The sequence below is a fragment of the Melanotaenia boesemani genome, chromosome 23 (assembly GCF_017639745.1).
Source record: "Melanotaenia boesemani isolate fMelBoe1 chromosome 23, fMelBoe1.pri, whole genome shotgun sequence".
NCBI lineage: Eukaryota > Metazoa > Chordata > Actinopteri > Atheriniformes > Melanotaeniidae > Melanotaenia > Melanotaenia boesemani.
The window spans coordinates 19,463,327-19,486,532 of record NC_055704.1 but is presented as its reverse complement, the minus strand read 5'-3'; the positions used below and the strand labels follow the sequence as shown (position 1 = coordinate 19,486,532).

The 23,206-nt window shown below is 38.1% G+C and overlaps 1 protein-coding gene across 7 annotated transcripts in view; it reads right to left on the bottom strand.

Annotated features, from left to right (window-relative positions):
• Window positions 1–2,216: 2,216 nt before the first annotated feature.
• Window positions 2,217–23,206, bottom strand: part of grm8a (glutamate receptor, metabotropic 8a) — a 272,948-nt gene continuing 251,958 nt past the window's right edge. For 6 of the 7 annotated variants that reach the window (XM_041977614.1, XM_041977615.1, XM_041977613.1 and 3 more), the window contains 3 exons: window positions 5,478–5,618; window positions 4,656–4,761; window positions 2,217–3,038 (listed from right to left, as the gene is read on the bottom strand). In XM_041977614.1, the coding sequence (XP_041833548.1) occupies window positions 2,989–3,038; window positions 4,656–4,761; window positions 5,478–5,618 (297 nt within the window). In that variant the 3' untranslated portion in view covers window positions 2,217–2,988. Of the gene's footprint in view, window positions 3,039–4,651; window positions 4,762–5,477; window positions 5,619–23,206 lie in introns of all 7 variants that reach the window. The other variant, XM_041977617.1, reaches the window with a different exon arrangement.

The following is a 23,206-nucleotide window of genomic DNA, read 5'->3' as shown; positions in this document are numbered from 1 at the left end:
AGCAGAATGTAAAATGCAACTTGAGACAGTTGCTAGCTAACTAACTAACTAACTAACTAACTAACTAACTAACTAACTAACTAACTAACCAACCAACCTGGGGTGTATCCTATCCTTCATAGGTGGGCCACATACATCATCATCATCACAAACACATACATATCATTCTATCACAGGTGTCATCTGTGTTGATCTATCCCTACTTTAAAACATCTTACTTCAAGGGGGGAAGTTAACTCCCCCTTGTGTTCTGGCGTCCTGGCTCCCCCTTGCCGTAGCATTTAGTGGCCTCCCAGATTTGAACCCTGGTCTCCCGAGTGGGAGGTGGAAGCCCCGCCAGCTGAGCTAGTCAGCGGCTCAGTATGATGGGCTGATAGCTCCAATAAATTTCTCTTTGCAAGTCCCAATGAAGAGTTAAAGAAGCTTTCTGAGTGATTCACTTCTGATGGTATGCTAGGGAATTGAACCCAGGTCTCCTGAACCAAAACCCACTGACATAATCACTACACCACCCCACTACTCCTGCATGTAGGGTTGAATGTTGTCGTGAAACAACAATCTGAGGTGCTGCAGCAGGATTTCACTGACCTGCTGGATACAATCAGCTGCCTGGATGCCTGGTTATTCATCAGTGGCCTCTCCCTCCCATCAGAGGAGGAGTGGCAAGATTCAGTAGTCTGTTTAATCTGAATACATGGCTGTCGGCTGCATGTATCACACATCCAGACAACTTCAACTTCTTCTGCCACTTTTTTAAGACAGATGGATTCTGCCTGAACAGGTCAGGAGTGAAGCTGTTCACCTCCAACCTGTTTTATTTCCTGAACAGACTCTGTTCCCTTGGACAAAAACAACAGACAAGAGAGACCAAAACAATGTGATGAGACAGAGCCTAGAAAACAACACCTCAGCCCCCTCCTGAAGAGGACCCACCCTCTTCATCTCATCATCCTCCATCCCACCCCTCCTGGACTTGAAGGAACTGGTCACTATTGCAAACAAACGAACCCCGTGCCCCAGTATGTTTTTGTCCCCCATAAATCTTTGTCCCCCAGCATGAGGGCAGCCATGTGGGATGTGTGGAGGGCTGGGCGGGGGTTCTAGGCTCTGGTGCCTGGGGGTGGTCCTCCTCCTTCGGGGTGGTGGGGTCTGTATGTGCCGGGGGTCTGGGCCTGCCCGGATGTGCTGCCGCGGTGTGGGTTCATACCCTGGTGGGTCCAATGGGGGGGGGGGGGGGGTCAAAGTGTTGCTTTAACCCTTGGATGCTGCAGGGCTTCCGGGATGAGCAAAATATATGTCAGCGTAAAACCAAAACAAGTCTGAATTACATAGTTTTAAGGTTGGACATTTACATAGTATTGTTTTCATAACAATTTAATAGTTCAGAATTAAATTTTGTCCAGGGTCTCTATAATTTCTCACAGTTATACCATTATGACATCGCTATCAAAAGCTCCACATCAAGGTCATATTTGAAAGATTTCATTGGAACATTTCAGTCCATTGTCAATTGTCTGTCCTGCACTTATACATAAAGATAAAGAAAATGGCCTGGTTTATATGTTTATACTTGATAGATTATTCATCTTTGAAGTGAAATTCGAGATGAAGCTGCACATTGTATACTCTATGTAGTCAGGTAGTACTATTACTATTTCCAGCATTAAAGAATTTAGTGTCTTGTTCACTGAAATCTGGGATTTGTTGCTTTGATTGCTAAACAGTATGTCTGTCAACTGCAGACATACTTGTCTTTGTGCAATTATAGAACCAAACCTTCTTTTAGTGGGGATACATTTAGAATTTTGTCTCAACATCAGCATTGCATCGATGAGTGAGTACATAAAAAACAACCACGGCTTCCAGAGGTGACCACAACCACTAAAAGAAAAGGTTGTAAGCTCACAAATTTACGAGAACACATTGCATTTCACACTTTTTCTAGTGACAAATGTAACTCACACCATCTTCTAGTTACAGGTGTGACTTGTTATTTTACTTTTAAATACCATCTTCTGTTCCTCACTGACAATAAGAGCAGGCACATGTAAACGACACTGGCTTTGGCAGATATAAAATAGTATTTTTTTGCTAAAATGTTAGATGTTATGCCAACATCACTGTAAAGTGGCATACGTCAGTTTTTGCAGAAATCTTATTGGACAAGCTCAGCAGATCACCCTCAGGTTTCAAAAGCATGACAACAAATCTAAACATTTGCAAAACATTCCTTTATTATAAATAAATCTCCTTTTTGTATAAAAACTGGCATGCTTCAACCATGGCATTTTACAGGTTCATGACCCAAGGCTACAACCTGGCTTGCCAAGACAGCAGGAGGAAACACACTCATCTCATTATGCACGGGCGATCCATCAGACAACGGTGAGACAAGAATGAAAAAATCGTCACGACCACAAAAATACTTACAAGTAGAGAACAACAGCAAACATGTTTGAGTCTCATAGATTTTTCTTACATTTCTCTTTTTAAATATCTTTTTTAAATGTAATCTGTTAAATCTGCTATTCAGCCCCACCTTCACCCTTTTATATATAATGTCTACACAGTTTGAGTTGGTTTTTTTATAAGATTTTTCATTCTTTTTATGAATTTTTTAAACTATTTTTAGGTTTTAATGGTTTTGCTGTCCACCACAGTGTCCTATGGTATGTCACTTTTTAGTTTTTTTTTTTTCCTTTATTATTTCTTTGTTTTTTGTTTTTTTTTAAACAGGTAAGTTCACGGTCGGACCAATGAGCTGTGAGCAGCAGCAAAGCAGGCACACTGACTGGCTGTTTACGTGGTCCCACCTCCGTGGTTTTGATGGGGAACAATACAAAATGTCTCATGCTTGGATTCCATTGGGCGCTCAGTCCATCCGCCAGTTCTTCAGCCCATGGGCTTTGAATGACGACTCCTCTCTTTCTTGGCCCTGCCCCAAGACACAGCCCCTCTCCTGTCCAATCCCCTTCCTTCATGGTCCCTTCAGATGGCATGATTACTGTAGCTGACATATGTCGTCTTAGTTGATGAAGCTGCGTGAAGACGGGTGAAATACAAAAGATGGAGACAAACAGAAACAGTATGTTTGTGGAAGAAAAGATAAAATTGAGGATGGAAGGAAATAAAATTTGTGTGTAAACAAATGACAAATGGGGCACATGAAAAGAAACAAAGGAGAAAAGGGCAGTTAAGAGCAGATTTGAGCTTAGATGATCAGCATTACTGTCACATTCGCAGACCACTTCAGTGGTTTGGGCTTCCAAACCCGGGATGTCTCGTGTCCCCTGAAGCATCCTGTGGTAAATGTTGGTGTCTGTGCAGCATCACAGGCCTCTAACTGCACTCTTGTTATATGATTCTTTTTCTTCATTTCACTTGTTTTGTACAAGCTGCTGTAATAATAAAATAAATATGATGCTGAAAAACATGGTACTGATAGCACAATTTCATAATTTACCTAATGAATCATTTCTTAATGCGTTTCCTTCACTGATGCAAAAAATCCTGCTAACAGACATGCTAGTTTTTTCTTTGCATGTCTGAAACTTATCTCCTAGCATGCAGGACTCACAGACCACATACTGACATACAAAATACAACTCCAGTTACAAGTGCACTCATTTCATTGCAGATAAAGACACGTTTGTACAAACTGGAGACAAATCTAGTTACATCACAGACTCATTCTAAAAGTTAGCATCCACCTGGGCAACTGAAACATGTTCATTCTTACACACTCCTCTCATTTTACATACAGAGATGCTGTCACAAAGTGAAAGAATAGTAGAGATTTATGCAGATTTAACAGTGATTTGAACTATGCTATTTATAAATAGTCGCTGTTACAGCTGTTTTAAAGCCAGAGAAAATATTAATGCAAGTGGTCGATATAAACACAGCATGCACTTGGGAAAGGTTTGTTTCTATGGAGCTAATTTATTGTAACATGCAATTAAAACAATGTAAATGTATTACCCTAAACATGAATGATTGGTAAATTATTTGCTAATAAATAATGTCACATGAGCACATGTCATATTCATAGTACTTGTCTTACTTTGTAAAATTTTCCATATGCTTCTGTAAATCATTCGTACCAGTCAGGATTTCCCTGTTTCACAGCTGACATCTGTGTACGTCACATCTGTATATTCTACATTATCAACTATCTGTTCATTGTTTTTCTGATTATTAATTTTGTTCAAATTGCTTTTAAACTGCACAGCCAAATTGAGGTAACACCTCTTTCTTATTTATTTTCTATTTTTAAGCATTTATCTGTATTAAGTCCTTATATGTTGTGTTGCAGATTTTATATTTAATACATTTTTTGCTTTTGAACCTTTTTTTTTGTTTTTCAGCAGTAACTACACTATTTCAAGTCAATAAATTAAAAAGAAGCTGTTTATCCTGCTTAATAACACAATTATGTCTGTTAGTAAAAACATCATTTTAACATTAATTTGGATTTTTACTAATTTAAAGTCTGCACATTGCTTATTTGATATTTAACCCTTTCTATTCCATTCAATCTTTATCCATCCACATTATTTGAATGATAATGATGGGTTATTTTGTCAATATATTTATCATCCAATCTCATGTAGTTTATATGTGTAATTATAAAACTTTGGTGTTCTCTTACTCACTGTTGGTCTCCATGCTCTCACACAGTTCAGTTTTAACTTCTCCATTTGGCCGATCTCCTCCCTTCTGGGCCAGTTTTCCCGACATGGTGGCTGCTGTCACGATTGCCTGTGGAATCATGCATTCAACACATCAACTTAACGCAGTGAACTATATTATGTAGGTATATTTTTAGAGGCATCATCCTTTTTTCTTGGTTTTTCTTTTAATTTTTTAGGGGGGTGGGGAGTTGTATGTCTGTCTGCCTCTGTGACTGACTGGACTGACTCCACTGGCTGGGCTTCCACCCAACAGCAGCAATAATTCCAACACCTGTTTGAAAGCGAAACTGATCCATCACTCCTGGCTGCTGCGTTTCATGTTAGCAGCTTGCCGTTGTGTCTTGTTTTTCCTGCATCCACATGTTGGTGTTTCTTTGTCTCGGCCGAGTGATGAATTTAAATGTGGTTGGTTACTTTGTGGTACTGTGTGGACTTAACGGCACACGTAATGAATTTATGAATAGATGGCAGATTTTCTTTTCTTTTTTCACTTGTTTCTGCTTTTTTGTGGTTTTGTGGATACATGCAAGTACTTTTTCCCAGGAAGCTGAGCCACATCATACACAGAGAGAGACTTGCGGAGTGCGTTGTGTACATTCAGTCTTTAGAATGTCTAATTCAGAATAAGATTTGATTTGTTACTGCAAGAGCAAGCAGTCATCTATTTATTGTATTTCCATATGTTGTGTTTGTATGATAATTTTTCCAGGGTGTTTATCTGGTGAGTATAATAACTCCCCTTACCCTGATGAGCTCAGTTGTTAAAAGACAGGTGCAACTCACCTTGAAGCTGCGTTTTCGTTTGGGTACGTTCTGCTCAGGGTGGAAGAGGATGATGTAGACTTTGGGCATGTAGAGCATCCCCAGAGACACGGAGGCAGACAGGCTGAGAGAGATTGTCAGGGTGGTGGTTTGGATGTACATCTAAAAAAAAAAAAAGATATAAACACAGAGACGTTGAGAAATTTTTTAATCACATTTGAGACAAAAATAAAACTTGAGAAGAGAGGAAAAACTGTTGGGAGGTTCATCAGCATAAAGTCACTGCAGTTTACAGCATCAGATAAGAAGGCAGAGAAAGAAATTTGACTCAAATTTTCAGATCTGCTTCCCGAAGGTTTGGATAAAATCTGGCTAATTAATTCTTTGCTTATGTAGTTGAGAGTGTGCCAACTAACTGAGAAAACTTTGTCATATAGACAGCCAAATTGATACTCTCCACTTCACTGAACAAGGTAGAAGACACTAATCAAAGGTTATAGAGGGCTGAAGACATGATGACACCTGCAGAGGAAATGATTATGTGCATCCTAGAAAAGAGTTAGGCCACATCCATTCTGACAAGTAAGTTGGAGCACAGCTATAATGAAACAAGATAGTCAGTCATAAAACTGCACACTGTAGTGAGCTGAGCACTAGTCCACATATCCTCTGTGAGTTTCATAGAGTAGTTTGGAGGAGGACAGATGTAATGACAGGCTTCACCCACAATCTGGAGGCAGCTGACAAGCTCTCAAGACATTTGGCTTATCGGGCAAACACTGCCCTCAGTGTATATAAAATGGATGGAAAATGGGTAAAAATGGAAAGCGGTAGCCTGAAGGGAAGAAACATGACACAAAAATGTATATTTAGGGAAGCAGTAAATAAGAAAAAAAGCTGATGAAGGTGCCTCATAGTGACATCCGTGAGGAGAAAAAGTGTGGCCAAAAAGATGATAGTGGTCAACATTATTAAAAAGTAAATACAGCCTGATGACACCAAATTCCACTTTCACACCAAAGCAGGTCCAGTGCTGGTTTTCAGTCTGATTTAGAACCAGTTCTTACTGTTTGACTTTGGCCCAGGATATTGCAGTAGTGTAACTCAGACTCTGCTGTTGTAAAGAACTGCTATTGGCAAGGGGTGGCGGCGGATTTATAAAGACCAACCAGACCAAATAAAACCTTGTAGGCGCTATGCTTAAAAGACAAAAGTCTGTTTGGAATCACCAACCCATTTCTAGAGATAATAACAAAAACTGATCTTCAACATTATTGTGAAATACATGCAACACTAAAAGCACGAGAGAACGTTAACACCAACAGTTGTTTACAATTAACCTGATTAATTTGTCTCCCTCTGATAAAATCCTACAGATAACACTGCAGTGAGGTTTTAAAAATATTTAAATAGCTGTTTAAAGAATATAATGACTTTTCTATATATATATATATATGTAAACATGTATAATGACTTTCAAACAATAACACACCTGATTGTTGTGTGTGATGTAGTAACGTTAAAGCTGTGCTCGTCTATTTATATTACACAGCTCAAAAGAAAGATACCCAGCCAACAACATGATTCATTTGAATTAATAATGAACATACACGAAATGCCACCTTGAAGCCACATCAGGTGTTACTATCCGGTGGGACCAAATCATGCCAAGTCCAAGTCATTCATATTGCTCAACCAGACAGTGCTGGTTCGGGGCCAGGATCTCATCTCCACCCAGCTCTTTCACCAGCCAAAAATAAAATGCTCTTTTCCAATAAAAAAAAAAACACAAAAAACTGTTTCTAGGCTGTACCTAAATCTGAACTTCCCCAAGCAGAAGGTGTGACAGAAAGTGAATGTGTAACTTTGGAAAATTACTTCAGAATTTATAGATCAAGTTATTTGTATTAACTTACTTGGAGACACATTTGTCTTTCATAAAGCTGCATTTATTAGTACTTGGGTTGAATTCATTCACTATTAACTCTAAATAGATCTGAAAAAAACATCATTCTTGAAGAGGCAGAGATTTCATCACCTTAAAATATATATATATATATACATATACTCATTATTATGTTACAAAACTTAAATTGGCCCACATAAATACATAATAACATCCATCTGCCCTATGGTGTAATGTGGTCACACTGACAGTTGCCAAAGGGGAAGGGAAGTATGGAGCGACCAATGAAAAGTGGCGTTAACACTAATTTTAAACTATTACACACAAAAATGACCATCCTGAATGCACATTAAGAGAAAGTATAAAATAAGTCAACATGGTAATTGCACAAAAAGTTCAGCTTTTTTCTGGGTGACCTTTCTTTCAAACAGTAACAGCACAAAGGTAAAGAGCTCTGCCCGGAGCACTCCTACAGGCTCTGACTGCATGCTAACTCTGAAACACGCACACGCGTGCTACAAAGCACTGACAGAGGATGAGATTTTGTCAGTTAAGCAGGAAGAATGAATGAAATTATAAATACTATATTTATCCAAGAGGAAAATTTCATACCAAAGACGATCATGGGAGAAATACACAAGAATGAATTTGCACATTTATTTATTCTTAGCCAAACGTATTATTATTATTTTTTTTTTTAACATTTCTTGCCAACAAACTGCTCCTGACTGATAGTAGTGATACACAGATCAATGATTCACCACATCAGAGAGAAACAGATGGAGACAGAAAAACATGTTTTTACATGGAGAGAGGGGAATGAATCAGAGCTCAAGAAAACACTTTAAATAGAATAGTCCACAGAAAAAAAAGCTGTATAAAAGGAAAAGAGAGATTCCCTTAAGCAGTGAACTGGCCTTATCAGAACAGCAGAAACTCTGCTGGAAGTCGCTTCCATTACAGTCAGCCTTTGGTCCAAAGTTGTATCTCCACACACACAAACATTCGTGCACACATACACATAAAATGAATGTGGTTATCCACCACCTTGCATTCTGGTTTACAATCACTTTAAATGTGAGTTCTAGAGAAACACCCTGCACTGAGAAACAGTTAATGAACTACGGATGTCTGTATTCATTATGCTGCCTTAAGGCTCTGAAACATTTCAGATGTATTGCCTCTACTCTATGATGGAAAGAGGTTCAGAGACAAAAATAGAGATGAATAATACTGGCTGATTTAACACCTGGGTAGAGATGACAAAGAAAAAAAAAAGATAGAGACGAATGGCATTATGAAAGAGAAATGATTGGGTTTATGTAATTACTTTCAAGGTCATGGGAAATGATGCTTTAGCTAAAAAATGTTGGTCAGTGTCAGTGAGTAATATTACCCACGCTGACTGGAGTGAAATGTTCATTACAAAGTAGCATTTTTATTGTCATTCATTTCATTTCTATGCTATCAAAGACATTCAGGAACTTATTCTGCAGTTGTGCTTATATTTTAGGTTTGTTTGAATCTGCAGGTACTAAAATCACATAAGGAAAATGTGGGTTTTGGAGAAATTGTAAACATACACAAAGTTTAGAATCAGTTGTAAAGGAGCTCTAATCATAATTAAATGTTATTTAACCTTTATGTTGATGAACCAATAGTACAAACTATGCAATAGCTTGGCTATTTTCCAAAGCAACCTCATTATTATTATTTTGTTAATAATGTTGAGATTTTTTTTAACATCCTTTAAGAACCAGAAACAGCTGAAGTATCTCCGTCAAATGGGGCAGTTTTGGCTTTAAAGGGAAGACAACGAAAATCAAGAGACTGTTCAGACCAAGATGATTGTTTTGACTGGTTGCCAAGGTAACAGGAGCACATGAAGACTGATAGGGGGCAAAGTCAGGTTCTGAAACTCCCTCATTATTCATTATTCATCGTCATCTTTCAGCAGCAGTGGATATATGGTAAGTCCTTAATACTCAATATCTGTATAAGACTCCAGTTCATGAGACATATGTTTGATGATGACAGGCAGCTTAATAGTTCAGCCACACATTAATGGGTGTAGAGAGAGCAATCTTCCTTTCACAGCAGACCCATAATAAGTGAAGCATGACAGTTAAAGTAAATGGTTAGTAGGACTTAGTTTGGCTACACTGAAGACATCACCCAGAAATATATTGAATTTATAAAGACTACGTCAGAAAAAAATGACACCCATTTCTTTTTTTAAACACTCTAAAATCAACTCACTCAACAAGAAGACACTGAATTCATCATGCCCTACAATAAACTACGTTATATCATAAAGTTATACTAGTTTCTCTAAAATACCAATGTTTGACAAGTTTGCATCCTTTACATTTTTGTAGACATCCTCTCATTAAAAAATTGTCTCAGAAGATTTACATTTGCACCTAAGAAACAGTACTGAAGCAAATAAATTCTTAAAATTGAAATATAATGCAGCAAAATGTTTGAAAGTCAGTCTGACAATATGCATGTTCATCCACAAATCACCATGCACTGCAGTTGTCCAACCATCTATTTTACACAGTTATCTTAGTCACAATTGTAAGTAAAACATCTTATAGTTGTATCTGTAGAAAAACTACCAATGGAGAAGAAGAATGGAAAGATAAAGAAGGTTGAAATAGCACATGTTCATTAACAAATCACTGGTTAATTGTTTCATTGGTGATTGCCAGCCATTTTGGGCTAATTGCAATTAAAACAAGCTAAAATGATCATACTGCCACCTCTGTGTTTTACAAATAGTATACCCTTTATATATTGAAATCCAGAGGCTTCTCTTTCAAACAGATCTCCTACAAGTATGCTATGTAACATTTAAAAAAAATCTTCAGATTTGCATTAAAACAGGATGAAAACCAGAGACATGTAGTTGCTCAGACGGTACTCTTGGTTTCTTAATGACCTGATGAGCCTTTACTCACATTGCTGCTCTGCAAGTATTTATTGTTCAGTCACTAATGGGAAGGGACAATGATCTTGAATTAATTGAATGGAGACTTTTCCAGCCTGATAAGCATCAACAACACTTCTAAAGTTCTAAGAAAGCTCTTTTATATAAGTCATCAGACAGTTTCTCAAGCATGTTGTACAGATGTACAATCCCTACTCTTTAAACAAGCCTGTTATTCCCTTCATTGAATTTACCAACAGCTTGAATCTGCTTTAAAATGATCTGCTAATCCTAGTTCAAGTTCATTTGCCACTCACAAATACGTGTCATTAGACAATTTGCTCCCTAAATATAAAATCAAATATAACATTTCCATATCATTTGAGTAACCTGGGTTATTTTACCTACATTTAGGTGAAAATCTGACGGTGTTTTAGACCATGTTTATATAGAAATATGTATAACCCGAAAAGGTTTCTAACACATAAAAGCAGACCCAGAAAAACTTTCTCTCACTTCTCATGTTTGATGAACCAAGACATAAAACAGTCTTTACACAGCATCTCTGATTATTGCAACTCTTTCCATACCCAAAAGCAAGAAAAAGGGTGGTGAAATCAAAGAGGTGTGACAAGCAATATACCCAGCTTAGCCAACAGAGAGAGGAGGAGATGCAGAAGGAAGAAAGAAAGAAAGAAAGCAAGAAAGAAAGAAAGAAAGAATTGAAGCCATTACAGCTAAATAAAATTGAGAAAAAATACACTAAACTTAAAAAAAAAAGAAAATAATCAAGTAGTGAAACATTTGCTGTGGAAGTGAACGTGATGAACATCGTAATGAGGTAATAAGTTAACTGAAGATTAATCTTCCTTCATCACAGAACAACTTTTACAGTTAATCGTGAGCTGCTATCACGTATCTGTACCAGAGCTCTTAAATATGAAAGCTATGCTTAAAGTTACTGTGCAGTAAATTTTATAAACCTTTATAAACACAAACAGTGAAGGGTAAGAGAGCATAGTTTTGTTTCAAAAGATATCTGCATCTTTTAATCAATCTCTTTTCCATGCTGTTCTAGTTGTTATGTTGTCTGGCCCTACGTAATGCACTTCAAACTATTCTATATTTCTCTGAGGAATGTTTCTCTGTCCTCATTTCTTTGTTTTGCTCTACTTTATCATATACTTTTAGTCTCCTTCATATATCTTCCTTATGCACTGTTTTTCACTTTGAGATTACTTTTTCTGCAGTCTCAGCTCCTCATCATTTTACAAGCTAACTGATAAGGATTCAAGGTGTGTGTCCTATGAAAAATATGAGCTGAGTCATTTAAATTGCTTACAGGTCCTGAATGTCATGGGGCGTGTCTGAAAGGTGACAAGGAATAGAACCCAGTTGCAGGATGATGAGGCAAGAGAGAGGCGAACATTGGAACAAGGGCTTCAGTTTTAGAAATAATAAAATGCACCAAAAAGGCAGAATGATTTGGAAACTATACTAGAAAACTAGAAGCCAAAATGTAGGCGAGAACACATAACAGCGGGACAGAACAGCAGAGACAATATGATGACAGGAAGGACAAGGATCTGACACAGAGTAAAGTAAACCAAAAAGTATTTATATAGAGGGAGTTAACAAATAAATCAGTAGCAAGTGTTATAATAAACAACAGAGGACCAGGTTCATTTCCAGAAAGCAGATTTAACTAAAAACATAAAAAAGAACTTATTTGAAAAATTTGCTCTAGGGATGTCCAACTCCTGTCCTCTAGGGCCACCGTCCCAAAGGTTTTAGATGTTTTGTTACTCCAACAGGCTTGTACAGAACTTGAAAAGCTGTTGGAGAGATCCATTTCATTTGAATCAGCTGTGTTGGCGCAGGGACACATCTAAAGCCTGCAGGATAGTGGCCCTTGCGGATCAGAAATGGACATATCTCAACAATTTGAAGATACCTCATTTATTCTGACTTGCAAACCCTCAATGCAAAAGTTGCAGCAATTGCATTGAGTGTTTGGTTCAAGCCACCACTTGTAGTTGGATATACTTTCTTCAGGAAATCTTTTTTTCTTTTTTTTTGCAGAAAGGACAACTAGAAGAGGAGAGGAATAAGAGATTTTTAAACCCTTTGGGAGCTCACACAGTTTCTTTTAAAGTCTACTTTTTCATCCACAGCTTGTTAAAACCTCAATCTACACTTCTTGACACAGATATAACACACATATTTCTGACCATGGTCAACATGATGAGAAAAAAAAGGCTGTGACACAAGAGTCTGTGTCATAATATTTTAACTTTGAATCACTGCAGCTTAATTGGGCCCAAGCTCACTGCTCACTGGCCACAAGTGCCTCATTAACTACTACAAAATAGCACTTAGGGACATTTTTTTTCCATATAAACCAAACTGGTTTCAGGTCTGTGTGTGTGTGTGTGTGTGTGTCATAAAAGAAGCACACCGGTTGTGTTACAGCTATATTTTCCCTGCCGCAGCTTGTCAGCGTTAGCTCTTATAAACTTGCATACCGGCCATGAGCTTGAGCTAAAGCTCTGTGAGAATCAAAATGTTCTGCAGGTTGCAGAAAAATTGTGTCACACAATGAGCAAGTGAAACAGAAGTTATGTTTGCTGTTATCTTTGCCCAATGTTCTAGTAAATAATCCTGTTCCAGTAGCCTAATGTTGTGCAACTGTGAGAAAATTTTGGCTGCTAATGATGAAAACCCTTTTTAGACAGTCAATGAGCTGCACTACATAGCCCCAACCCTCTTTAGTAATTCTAATGAAATTATTTCAGGAAGCAGGCAACACAAAGATGCTCTTTGATTAGGTGACTTTGAATTTAGGGAAAACTACTGCGGTCCACTACTAAGTCTTTATTCAAAAGGATCAACTAACACTATTTAATTAAAGTTGTTGTTTTTTTTAATTGCAACAAGTTGTGCAGGAAACAACACTGGTCCTGCTTGCTTTGCATTCATTGATGGTCCACCCTAATACTTTTTATAATTCGATGTCCACATTGTCATTACACTGTTGACTAATTCAGTTGCTGTTACGTAAAGGATTATTTCTTAAACTTTGCTTGACCAGAAAGTTGTGATGAGTTAATTGTCTGTGGTTTGCATCCTGCACCAATGCCTAAGTAAAGCCTTTTAAATTAGTTATAAATACATAAATTAAACTGTGATGTGGGGCTTTTGAATTGAAAGTGCACCACAGGAAAACTTGGAAATCTTTTGTGTGCATGGTAACTAGAAACTGTAAAGAGGAACAATTAACTATGAAGCTGCAAGTCATTGTAACAAATAACAATGCCAAATGTTATGCGGAGTAGCGTAGACCGACAGGACTCTCAGACAGTTATAACTTTAGCCCCGTAGGCATATTTATTTCTCTGGCGGAGAAAGTTGCGGTGTTTCCGCCTCTCAACTGGGTTTTCCGGTAAAAGTACAGAACAGAAGTAGGTATAGACAGTGACGTCACATTCAGGACATACTGTGTAAGGAAACATTGCCCCCTGTAGGACACAATAAGTAATTGCGTACATGTTGTGACAGTTAACACCAAACTTGTATATTTACATAAATGCTCAAACATGGGTGTGTTGTCAAACAGGGTTTTGTTTGTGTACCACAAACTATTACATCCTACCCTTTAAAGCAATCTTTCTCTAACACTTTTCAGCAATGTACTGTCTATAGAATACTTTTTCAGCCAAGCACCCCAGCTAATGCAGAGCTTTATTTGGTTGGAAACAAAATTAAACAATGTTGTGGTATTACTGCTTGATTCGTCATTGAATGTCAATAATTTATGACTAGATTCATGGCAAATTCATGATTCTCATCACGGTCTGGCTGCCATGCTGTGTAGAACAAATTAGCTTTGCCAAGTGGTGCCTTTTGGATGTGAGGCTCTCCTTGAATCTTAAATGTTACTTTTTTTATTATTCTTTTTATTTAATTAATTTTTTTTTTTTTTTTTGGTTATTGCTAAATTTACAGATAACTGCTGGACCGGATCAGAGTAATAGCAGAGGGGAGAGAGTAAACAGAGGAGCGAGAGAAGGAGCACTGCAACTGTAATTGTACAATCAAAGCCAAACAGAAAAACTAGACAACCAGCTGCTACTCCTGTAAAGAAATGGTAAACATCCTGAAGCCTCCAAGAAAACACAGCAGACAATTATCAGGAGCACCTAAAGAGCACATTTGGTATGTGCCAGATTGTGTCAAAAATCCTGGTAAATATACAAGATTAATCTAACATCATTGTAGAAATTTCTGAGTTGTAGGTTTTATTAACATCAACATGTTATCTGGGATCTAAACTTTAAGAATATTTAGAGTGACTCCACTGAAAAGTTGAACCTTTTTTCTATCTTGAGTGGGGTTTTTTTATCACAGTATTTCTGGCTGTCAATCTGGAGGAACACTGTATTCCTATGGTATTTCAGAAATGCATACAGATGTGTCAGATTAGATTATTACAGTAATCTGATTACTCTAAGATAACAGACTTTGATTGTCAAGTAAATGGAAATAGTTATCTAAGAATGTCTTTAAAATTCAAGAACATTAAGTGGTGTTGCTCAATTAGCTGTAAATAAATTGATATCAAATCAAAATTGTATTGAAATAGGCTGTTGTGAATTGAACTGATTTAGGAAATTAGTGACGATACCCAGCCCTACTACTGAACTTTGGCAAATTTTTTGCACTGTGGTAACCCCTAATGAAGGCTAATGGGCCTGACACAATGGAGGCGACGTCACTCCTTCTCCATTCATTTCCTATGGAACGTGAGCGATGAGGCGAGAATCGCTGCCCTCCTCCAGCCAAGCGACAGGCAACATTCGTGCATGTGAAATGTTGCGCTCGTTCATGAAGCCGTGCACACAGGCGCTTGTGACACAACACGAAAATAGAAAAATGTTCAATTTTTGTCGCTGTCACATGGCACTACGACCAACCAGCCAGGGGCTTCATTGACTGACCAATGAGCTGAGAGCAGGCTAGACAGCGAAGTCTGCAAACACTTTCAACATGGACAAACAGATCATTTTAGCTGTGTCTAACTTTCCTATACTTTACAATGCTTCACACAAAGATTATTGAGATGCAAATAAAAAGGCAGCTGCGTAGCGGCAGGGTGAGTTTATCCAAACGTAAGTTCTAGATTTATCTGGATCAGCCTTGAAGTCCGCCATCAAATGATGATATTCACCATGTTGTTTCCTTGTATGCTGTCGTTCTCTTGTCACAACCTGTAGCCAATCCAATGATGATTCTTGCTTTTTCTCTTGCTCTGTCACTTTCTCTCTTTCTTTTCATAACTTCTTCTTATATTGTCCTCTTAGGTTTCTTTGCTGATTCATGGTGCATATCCAAAACAGCCAGTGTGTTGATTTACAGTTGCTAGCATGTGATGTGATGCTATAAAGCAAAATGCAGCTGTCACGTGATTCCTCAAGGCTGGAAAAGAAAAAGTTTCTTTGCCCTGGCAATGACAGCCCCAGAATTGTGCATAATGAATGTCTGTACCCAATCACAATGAGTCAGAATTTTAAGGTCAGAAACATATGTAGTTTAAGTGCAGACAAAAAGAAATAAAATTATCAACTTCATGGTCACTCCTCACATCTTTGTTTGCCAGGCTTTATACTCTGCATTCAGGCTTAAATGAGATCTCCCACATTTAATCTGAGTGAACACTTACAATCAATGGCAACTAAGAGATGCAGAATTATTGCAACAGCATAGCAACAGCTTTCAAGGCAATGAATTGTGAATTTCTCTTGGGATCATCAACACCACACTAATTAAATTTGGCTTCTACAATGGTTTAATTTATCCATTTCCTAATGTTTTAATTTTGTTTTTATTATCATCCTTGTGACTAATTAATCCTGAATTAATTATTTTAAACATCATTCATTAAACTTACCTACTATGTACTGGGGTTTTTCAATAGAGACAAATGCTGAATTTTTAAAAATCCCTTAGGACACAAATGAAACAGGGGGCAAAATTAAAAGTTTTTGTTTGAATTTTTTTTAAATAATAATTATAATAATAAACAGAAACATTGTTTTCAGAGATTGGAACTTGAATCATCTTACAGAAACTAAATGAATACATTTTTTTGTGCATGTGAGTGTGCTTGCATGCAGGTGTTGTGAATGTGAAGCTTGCAGAGCTACAGTAAATATGTGACAGGAAGTGTCGCTGTGCAAGGTCCCCCCGGGTGTCCCCGCCTCCCCCACAGCCACACACAAAATCATTCAGCATCTCCCTGTTTGATGTCAGGATCTGACACTTGCTGTACATCTCCCCACTCTTAACCAAACAACCAAATCCCAGCAGAGTGCTGGTAAAGGGGGTAAAAGCACATTCCTTCAAAATGAAATGAAAGTGCACAGCTTTTGCCCACACAGCCTGCTGAAGATAATCACCCTCATGAATGGTAATTTCTTTCAGAATGAAGACAGTTATGTCTTAATCCAACAGAGGAAAGAAAAAAAGCCACAGTTTAGAATTAATGTGGTTTCTGTTCACCATTGATAATTGTTCAATGCTAAAACAAGTTTTACAATCGTATGCTGGAATATTATCATTTCCACAACATACATACATTTTTCATTGTGTGTATTATGAAGACATTTTCCAACACAAAACCTGTTTTCTCTTATAGTATCCACTTTTCCACTGACAGCTCCTTACACACGCAATGTTTCTATAGAATTAAGAAATGAGGTTTTGAGAAAATGCTATGGGGTTTAATTTTGTCAAACATCCTTGAAAAAGCATTCTACCTAAAACACTGTAAGCCAACTAAAGCAGTTTAAGCACAGCATAAATTATATTTATAGCACTGTCAAGATACTGTAATCTAATACAGTATCTGACAGAAGCGAGTACATCCCTCACATTTTTGCAAATATATTATTATGTCTTTTCATGAGAAAATAGTATAGAAATGAAACTTTTATGTACAGAACACAAAACTAAACTTTGATATTCTGTATGTCAAAGTTTCACTGTATAAAGAAGGCAGATTTTATGTTTTACTTCATGTTTATTGAAATGTCATATATCCTAACATGAACAAAATTAGCTACAGGAAAATTTCCTGAGCTGTAGTATAGATGAATTTTCTGTGTTCAGAGAACGCTATGAATGGGATATTCTCTTTTTTGTTCCAAGTAGGGGTTGGGTAAATACTTCAAGTAGTCATTGTCATATCTGGAGTTGACAACAGTGAGGGAGTAAAATCTCATAAATTTGTAGCAGTATTAAAGGTTCAGATTGGCATTACATGTTTGTTTTCTTTTTTAGAAAAAAAAAAAACAGTGCCAATGCAAATAATCTGTCTAGTGATGTGAAAATCCTCGACAGTATTCACTCATATTGCTGCATTTTGGGAAGTTTGAGCTTTTCATATTGTAAAAATGTGCATTTTCCCTGTCCCCATTTTGATTAGCTGATAACTAACACATGGTTACTACGATTCAACAGTAAGTACAAGTACAGTACAAGTATTGCTAGTTTTGTTAAAACACTTTAAAAATACTGGTCCTTTACACTTTCTGTCTATCCCATGGTATTTGTAAATAACTGAAGATTATATTTAAATTTTCTATGCCTCTGAAAACATCTTAAATTACCCTTGTTTGTTTACGTAATATTAGGTTATAACTATTACATAATTACTGTTATGATCATATAATAAAAATTTCCCTCAAGCTTTAATACATTTTTATTTAATTCATTTAGTAGTGTGATGACCGACAACAAACGTTAAAGCATTTAGCTTATCTTAAAAGTATAACAAACTGCAACTATGATAAATAAAATCTCTAAGCAGATGTCCTTGAAACTGAACAAACTGACCAAAAAGGCTGTTTCTGGTCAAGGAGTAACTCTGGAGCAGCTGATTGTACAGAGAAGAATGCGGCACAGCTGCTGAACAATTGAAAAATTCTTCACCTCTTCATAATACAAGGAAGAAACAACAGAGTTTGTTCAGTGTAAGACATCTTCAAGTTCACTGAAAGATAGAAAGGTACAGGAAGTCATTTCCGACTGCAGTTGTCAGCCTCCAGAACAAGTACTACAACATTCCAATTTCCCTCTGGGACAAATATAGTATATTTCATTTCATTTCATTGTTTTCGCTGACTGTATGCATGTTTGCATGAAGGTGTTCTGAAATCAGGAGCAAAACTAGCATTTAGGACAACGTTCCCCAGCACAACGAACCTGGATTCAGCTCAACTCCACTACCAACTTTTAGTCAAATCAACAATGCTCCCCACCATTCTGTGAAAACTGTGAAGTTAACTGAAAGCAAAGCATGTCATGTTTGCTGCTCTGCTGCAGCACTGCTATCAAGCTCATCTGCTCCACCTGCCCTGATTGCCCATTCTCCACACCTGCTCCCCACCCTACTTAAACACACTCCAGTCTCCCGGCCAGATGGTCATCTAACCTTGTCTTGTTCTTGAGCTTCCTTGTATTTGCAGACCTCCCCTCTTTTTGACCCGGCCACGTCCCTGGATTTTTGCTCCTGCCCTGCCCACGTCGGATTGTTCTCCCTGCTGGTTGCCTGCCTGGATATTCACCCCTGCTTGGAATGACCACAGAGTTTTTGCCTGCCCCCTTTGATAAGTAGCCTGATATCTGCCTTTTTGTGCTTGACCATTGCCTGCCCTCTTGACCATGTTTTTGGATACTGGATTCATGCTGTAACGCCTGGAGTTCTTTCAGAATACGGCGACACACAGTCAGCCCAGATCCTCCTGCCATATTCCATCAGACAGCTCCAGTTTCTCTCTGACTCCTCCTGCTTTAATAAACCATACTCTGTTCAAACCTTAAGATCTGTGTGAGGCTGAATTTCCAGGTCTTCAGGAGAAACCATTACAAAGCAGTTACACCTTAAACAGAGTCTACAAAATAAGTTAAAGTTAATTTTTCTTCATCCCACTGTCTTAATATTTATATTACAGTTTTGCATCTGCATACATATTAGCTAGCATGTCTTCCTGCAACTTCCATGATTGACCATTGTCAGTCCCACCCTTCTTTGAATCATCTCCAAAGTAACACTTAGAACACTCACGCTGCCTGAATCATTAATTTGCTTTGCAACCTTTTGTCTTGTATGTTCATTTGACATTTTGCCACCTTTTTCTACATGCTCAACTCCCAGTCCTTCCATCTCTTTTGAGCATTGTGTTCACCTTCTGACTTCTTCTGTTTACAGAAGATTGATTACCAACAATTACTCCCAGTTAGGGATCTGGCCTGTTGCTGAGTTTATAAGGACTTTGCTCAATATTCCCTTATAAACTCCTGGGAATCTGCAGGAAATGGCAAAAGTCAGGAATCTTACTTCTTGGAAAGCAATTTGCAAATCTTTTTTTTTTTTTTAAACTTGTACTTCAGTTTGGATTTTTGGGTGCTGTTTTTTTGTTACAATAATAAACACCAAAGTATTCATGTCTATATCTAGTTGAAGTGCTCAAAATTCCTTAAACTATTAGTTTCATGTATAGAACCTGATTAGTTGGAAAGTAACAGCTTATTGTCTCAAGCACTTGTAGAAACTTTAACATACAAACATAAAAGAAGAGTAAAAATGATTCAAACAAGTCTTTGAAAGCAACTGACACACACATGATTCAAGAGCAATACACCTGCTGTGAAGAAACGTGAACACACATTCAAACACACAGCAAGTGATTTTGCAAGTTGAGGGGAAATGCTTGCCTATTCCGCTGCAGGAGGCAGGAAGATAACCAGCTGACCATATTAAAGATATCCAGAGAAAAGGAGAGGTGGCTCACAGGGAGACAAAAAGGGAATCACAGAAAGAGGAAAAGACAAACAAAAGACAAGAGTAACGTTAATGGGCTTCTGCCCATTGTATCTGGCAAAGGAATGATTGGGCACACAGAGAGATAGATGGAGAGAGGCTACATCCTGTGGTTAGGGTTTTACAGCAAGCACAGACAGGCAGAGGGGAGCATACTTGCACATTCTCATCACACAACCTTTCACATGTCTGCAGGGTGCAGCAGAAGCTGTCTAAAGCCAAGGACCTTGCCATAGTAGCGTGACCTATTTCAAAACAATACCACCCCCCATAGGTGATGGTTACTGTAAGAATCCTTCTCACTTTTTCCTTCTTGATTCATTTCTCACATTCATTTTCTAAGTCTCACAGTTTCCCTGACATTCTTCTCTGTGGTTGTAACTTTTTCTTTCAGCTGTTCTCACTCCCTCATTGTGTTTTGCTTTTTTCTTCTCTCTCTGTGACTCAGAGCTACATTGAGTATTCAAGGCAGTTTGAAAGACAGGGTTAATTGTGAGGAATGAACAGACATACCACAACATCCACCCTTTTTGTCAGGGTCTGTGGCTTGTAAATTGAAGATGAGAAATACATCAGGAAAAAGTGATTAAGGGAACCAGGAATGGAAGAAAGGCAAAACCTTGGCAATGGGTGGTTTAGATAAAAAAATAAAAAAATACATAAAAAAAAAAGTAGGATTCAGAATTCAAATTCAGCATCCAGGCTTTGCTTATTTTGTTCAAACAGTTAATTGTCCAGAAAATCCAGAAAGTAAAGAAAGTCAACTAGACACCATCTATGGATCCCAGTGGTCTGAAGAGTACATAACTGTTCAATAATATGAGATGTATTTGTGGGAAAGGCCATTTAAGACTTGAAAGAGGAGCAAAAAGATTTAAAAATCAATATAAAATCTAACAGGAAGCCAATACAAGATGGCGAGCACAGGGGTGATATGTTTGTGCCATTTTGTCTCAGTAATGAGTCTAGCTGCAGCGTTTTGAAACAAATGGACTAAATGAAGGGAATCCTGCCTGTATTATAGAAGTCAGGGTGAGAAAAGACAAAATCACCAACAACACCAGACATAACATTTTCAATAGACGCATGAACTGAATTTAAAAACTAATTTTACTCCTACTCTCCTTTTCTACTAAAGACGAACCCCTACTGGTTAGGTGATGTGCTAGAGCCGGTGCTTAGCTGGTGCTTCCAAAAAGCCTATTTGGTTTTCCACCAGATGAAGCCAAGTCGGTGCTGCGTCATTGCATCATCTAAGACACAACTGAATACGTCGCCTTGAGGAGAAGAAAACAGGAAGAGCTCAGGCAAAGATTAACATGGAGTTTACTGTGTCCTGCTCTTGTTCTTCCAAAATTGTCTAGATTCCCACAGATTGGACAAGTTATCTGTTCGTGGCTGTGAACGTTTGATTGACATTGGATTCTGATAAGGAGGCTGTCTGGTGTCAGGACACATCCACGGTCAAGATATTGGTGGTATTGAATTGTTCCGGATTTTACCACTTTGTAGTTTGTGCAAAACTTCCTTGTGTGTTCAGAGTCCTCCCTGTACATCTGTGATCGGACCACAGCCATCTCATTCTACAGAAAACATACATTATTGATTGTGTTAAACATTGGCATGTATGAGCTACCGGTGGTGAATACAACTAATGTTGAAGGGACTGACCTTGGGTCGGCTTTAAGGGAGTATTTTAACCATGAGGATTAATAACTGTCTGGCATTTCATTTCTTGTGTAAACAACTTTGCATACCATAAACTTGTATTATTCCATCAATAAAGACGAACCTAAGCTGCAAAGCAGTTTACTCTGACTTTTGGTTTTATTGAAGTTTGGGTTAGAGTCAAATAAATAATTAAGTTTGGTTTTAATTGAGCCATGAATGCAGTGCAATAACACTCTCTCTTTCACACACACACAAACACAGACACACCGAAACATACATTTGTCACATTGCTGAGCTGAGATAATAAGTATTTCTATGTACTAACGAAAGCTGTATTTCCATGGTCAGTTCAGCTTATTGCCAATGTTTATATTTGATACCAATTTAATAAATATTTGAAACAGATAATGTGTAATCTTTGTTGCATTTATGCCAAAGCCAACTAATAATTTGAAACAGATGAGACATTTTGAAACAAATAATTAAATGTTCAATATTGTTAAAATTGAGTACATGAATACAAATCAAATTCTTAAATGTTGCTTATTTTTATTAAGTAAAGTTGTTTCGAAGCAGCCTACAGGAGGGAGGTGGCCTCTCTGGTGACGTGGTGTGAGGACAACAATCTCACCCTCAACACAGACAAGACCAAGGAGATGATAGTGGACATGAGGGAGGAGAGGAACCCTCATCATCCACTGCTTATCCGCGGGCTGGAAGTGGAGAGGGTGAGCAGCTTCAAATATCTGGGGGTCCACATCAGTGAGGACCTCGCCTGGACACTTAACACCACACAGCTGGTGAAGAAGGCTCAGCAGCGGCTGCACTTCCTGAGGAGGCTGAGGAAGTTCGGCATGTCACCGAAGCTCCTCAGCAACTTCTACAGCTGCCTCGTTGAGTCAATCCTGACCAGCTGCATCACCGTGTGGTACGGCAGCTCTACTGTCACGGACCGCAAACGCCTGCAGAGAGTGGTGAAGACTGCATCTAAGATCACCAGGACTCCCCTTCCCTCTCTGCAGAGCATCTACCAGCGCAGAGTCCTCAGGAGAGCTGCCTCCATCATCAAAGACCCCACCCACCCTCAACATGGACTGTTCACTCTCCTCCCCTCCGGCCGGAGGTACAGGAGTGTGAAATGCAGGACTAGCAGACTCAGAAACTCTTTCTTTCCCTCAGCCATCAGACTCCTTAACAGTTAACAGCAGACTGGAGTCTGTAACAATGGACTGTACATTTACACATACTGACTGTTTACATTATCAATGCACCTTATTATTTTTATTTGGTATTTGCACATGTATCATACCGTCTACCTCATGACAGTTCTTTTTTTGCACAATTACTCATTCAATGCTGAA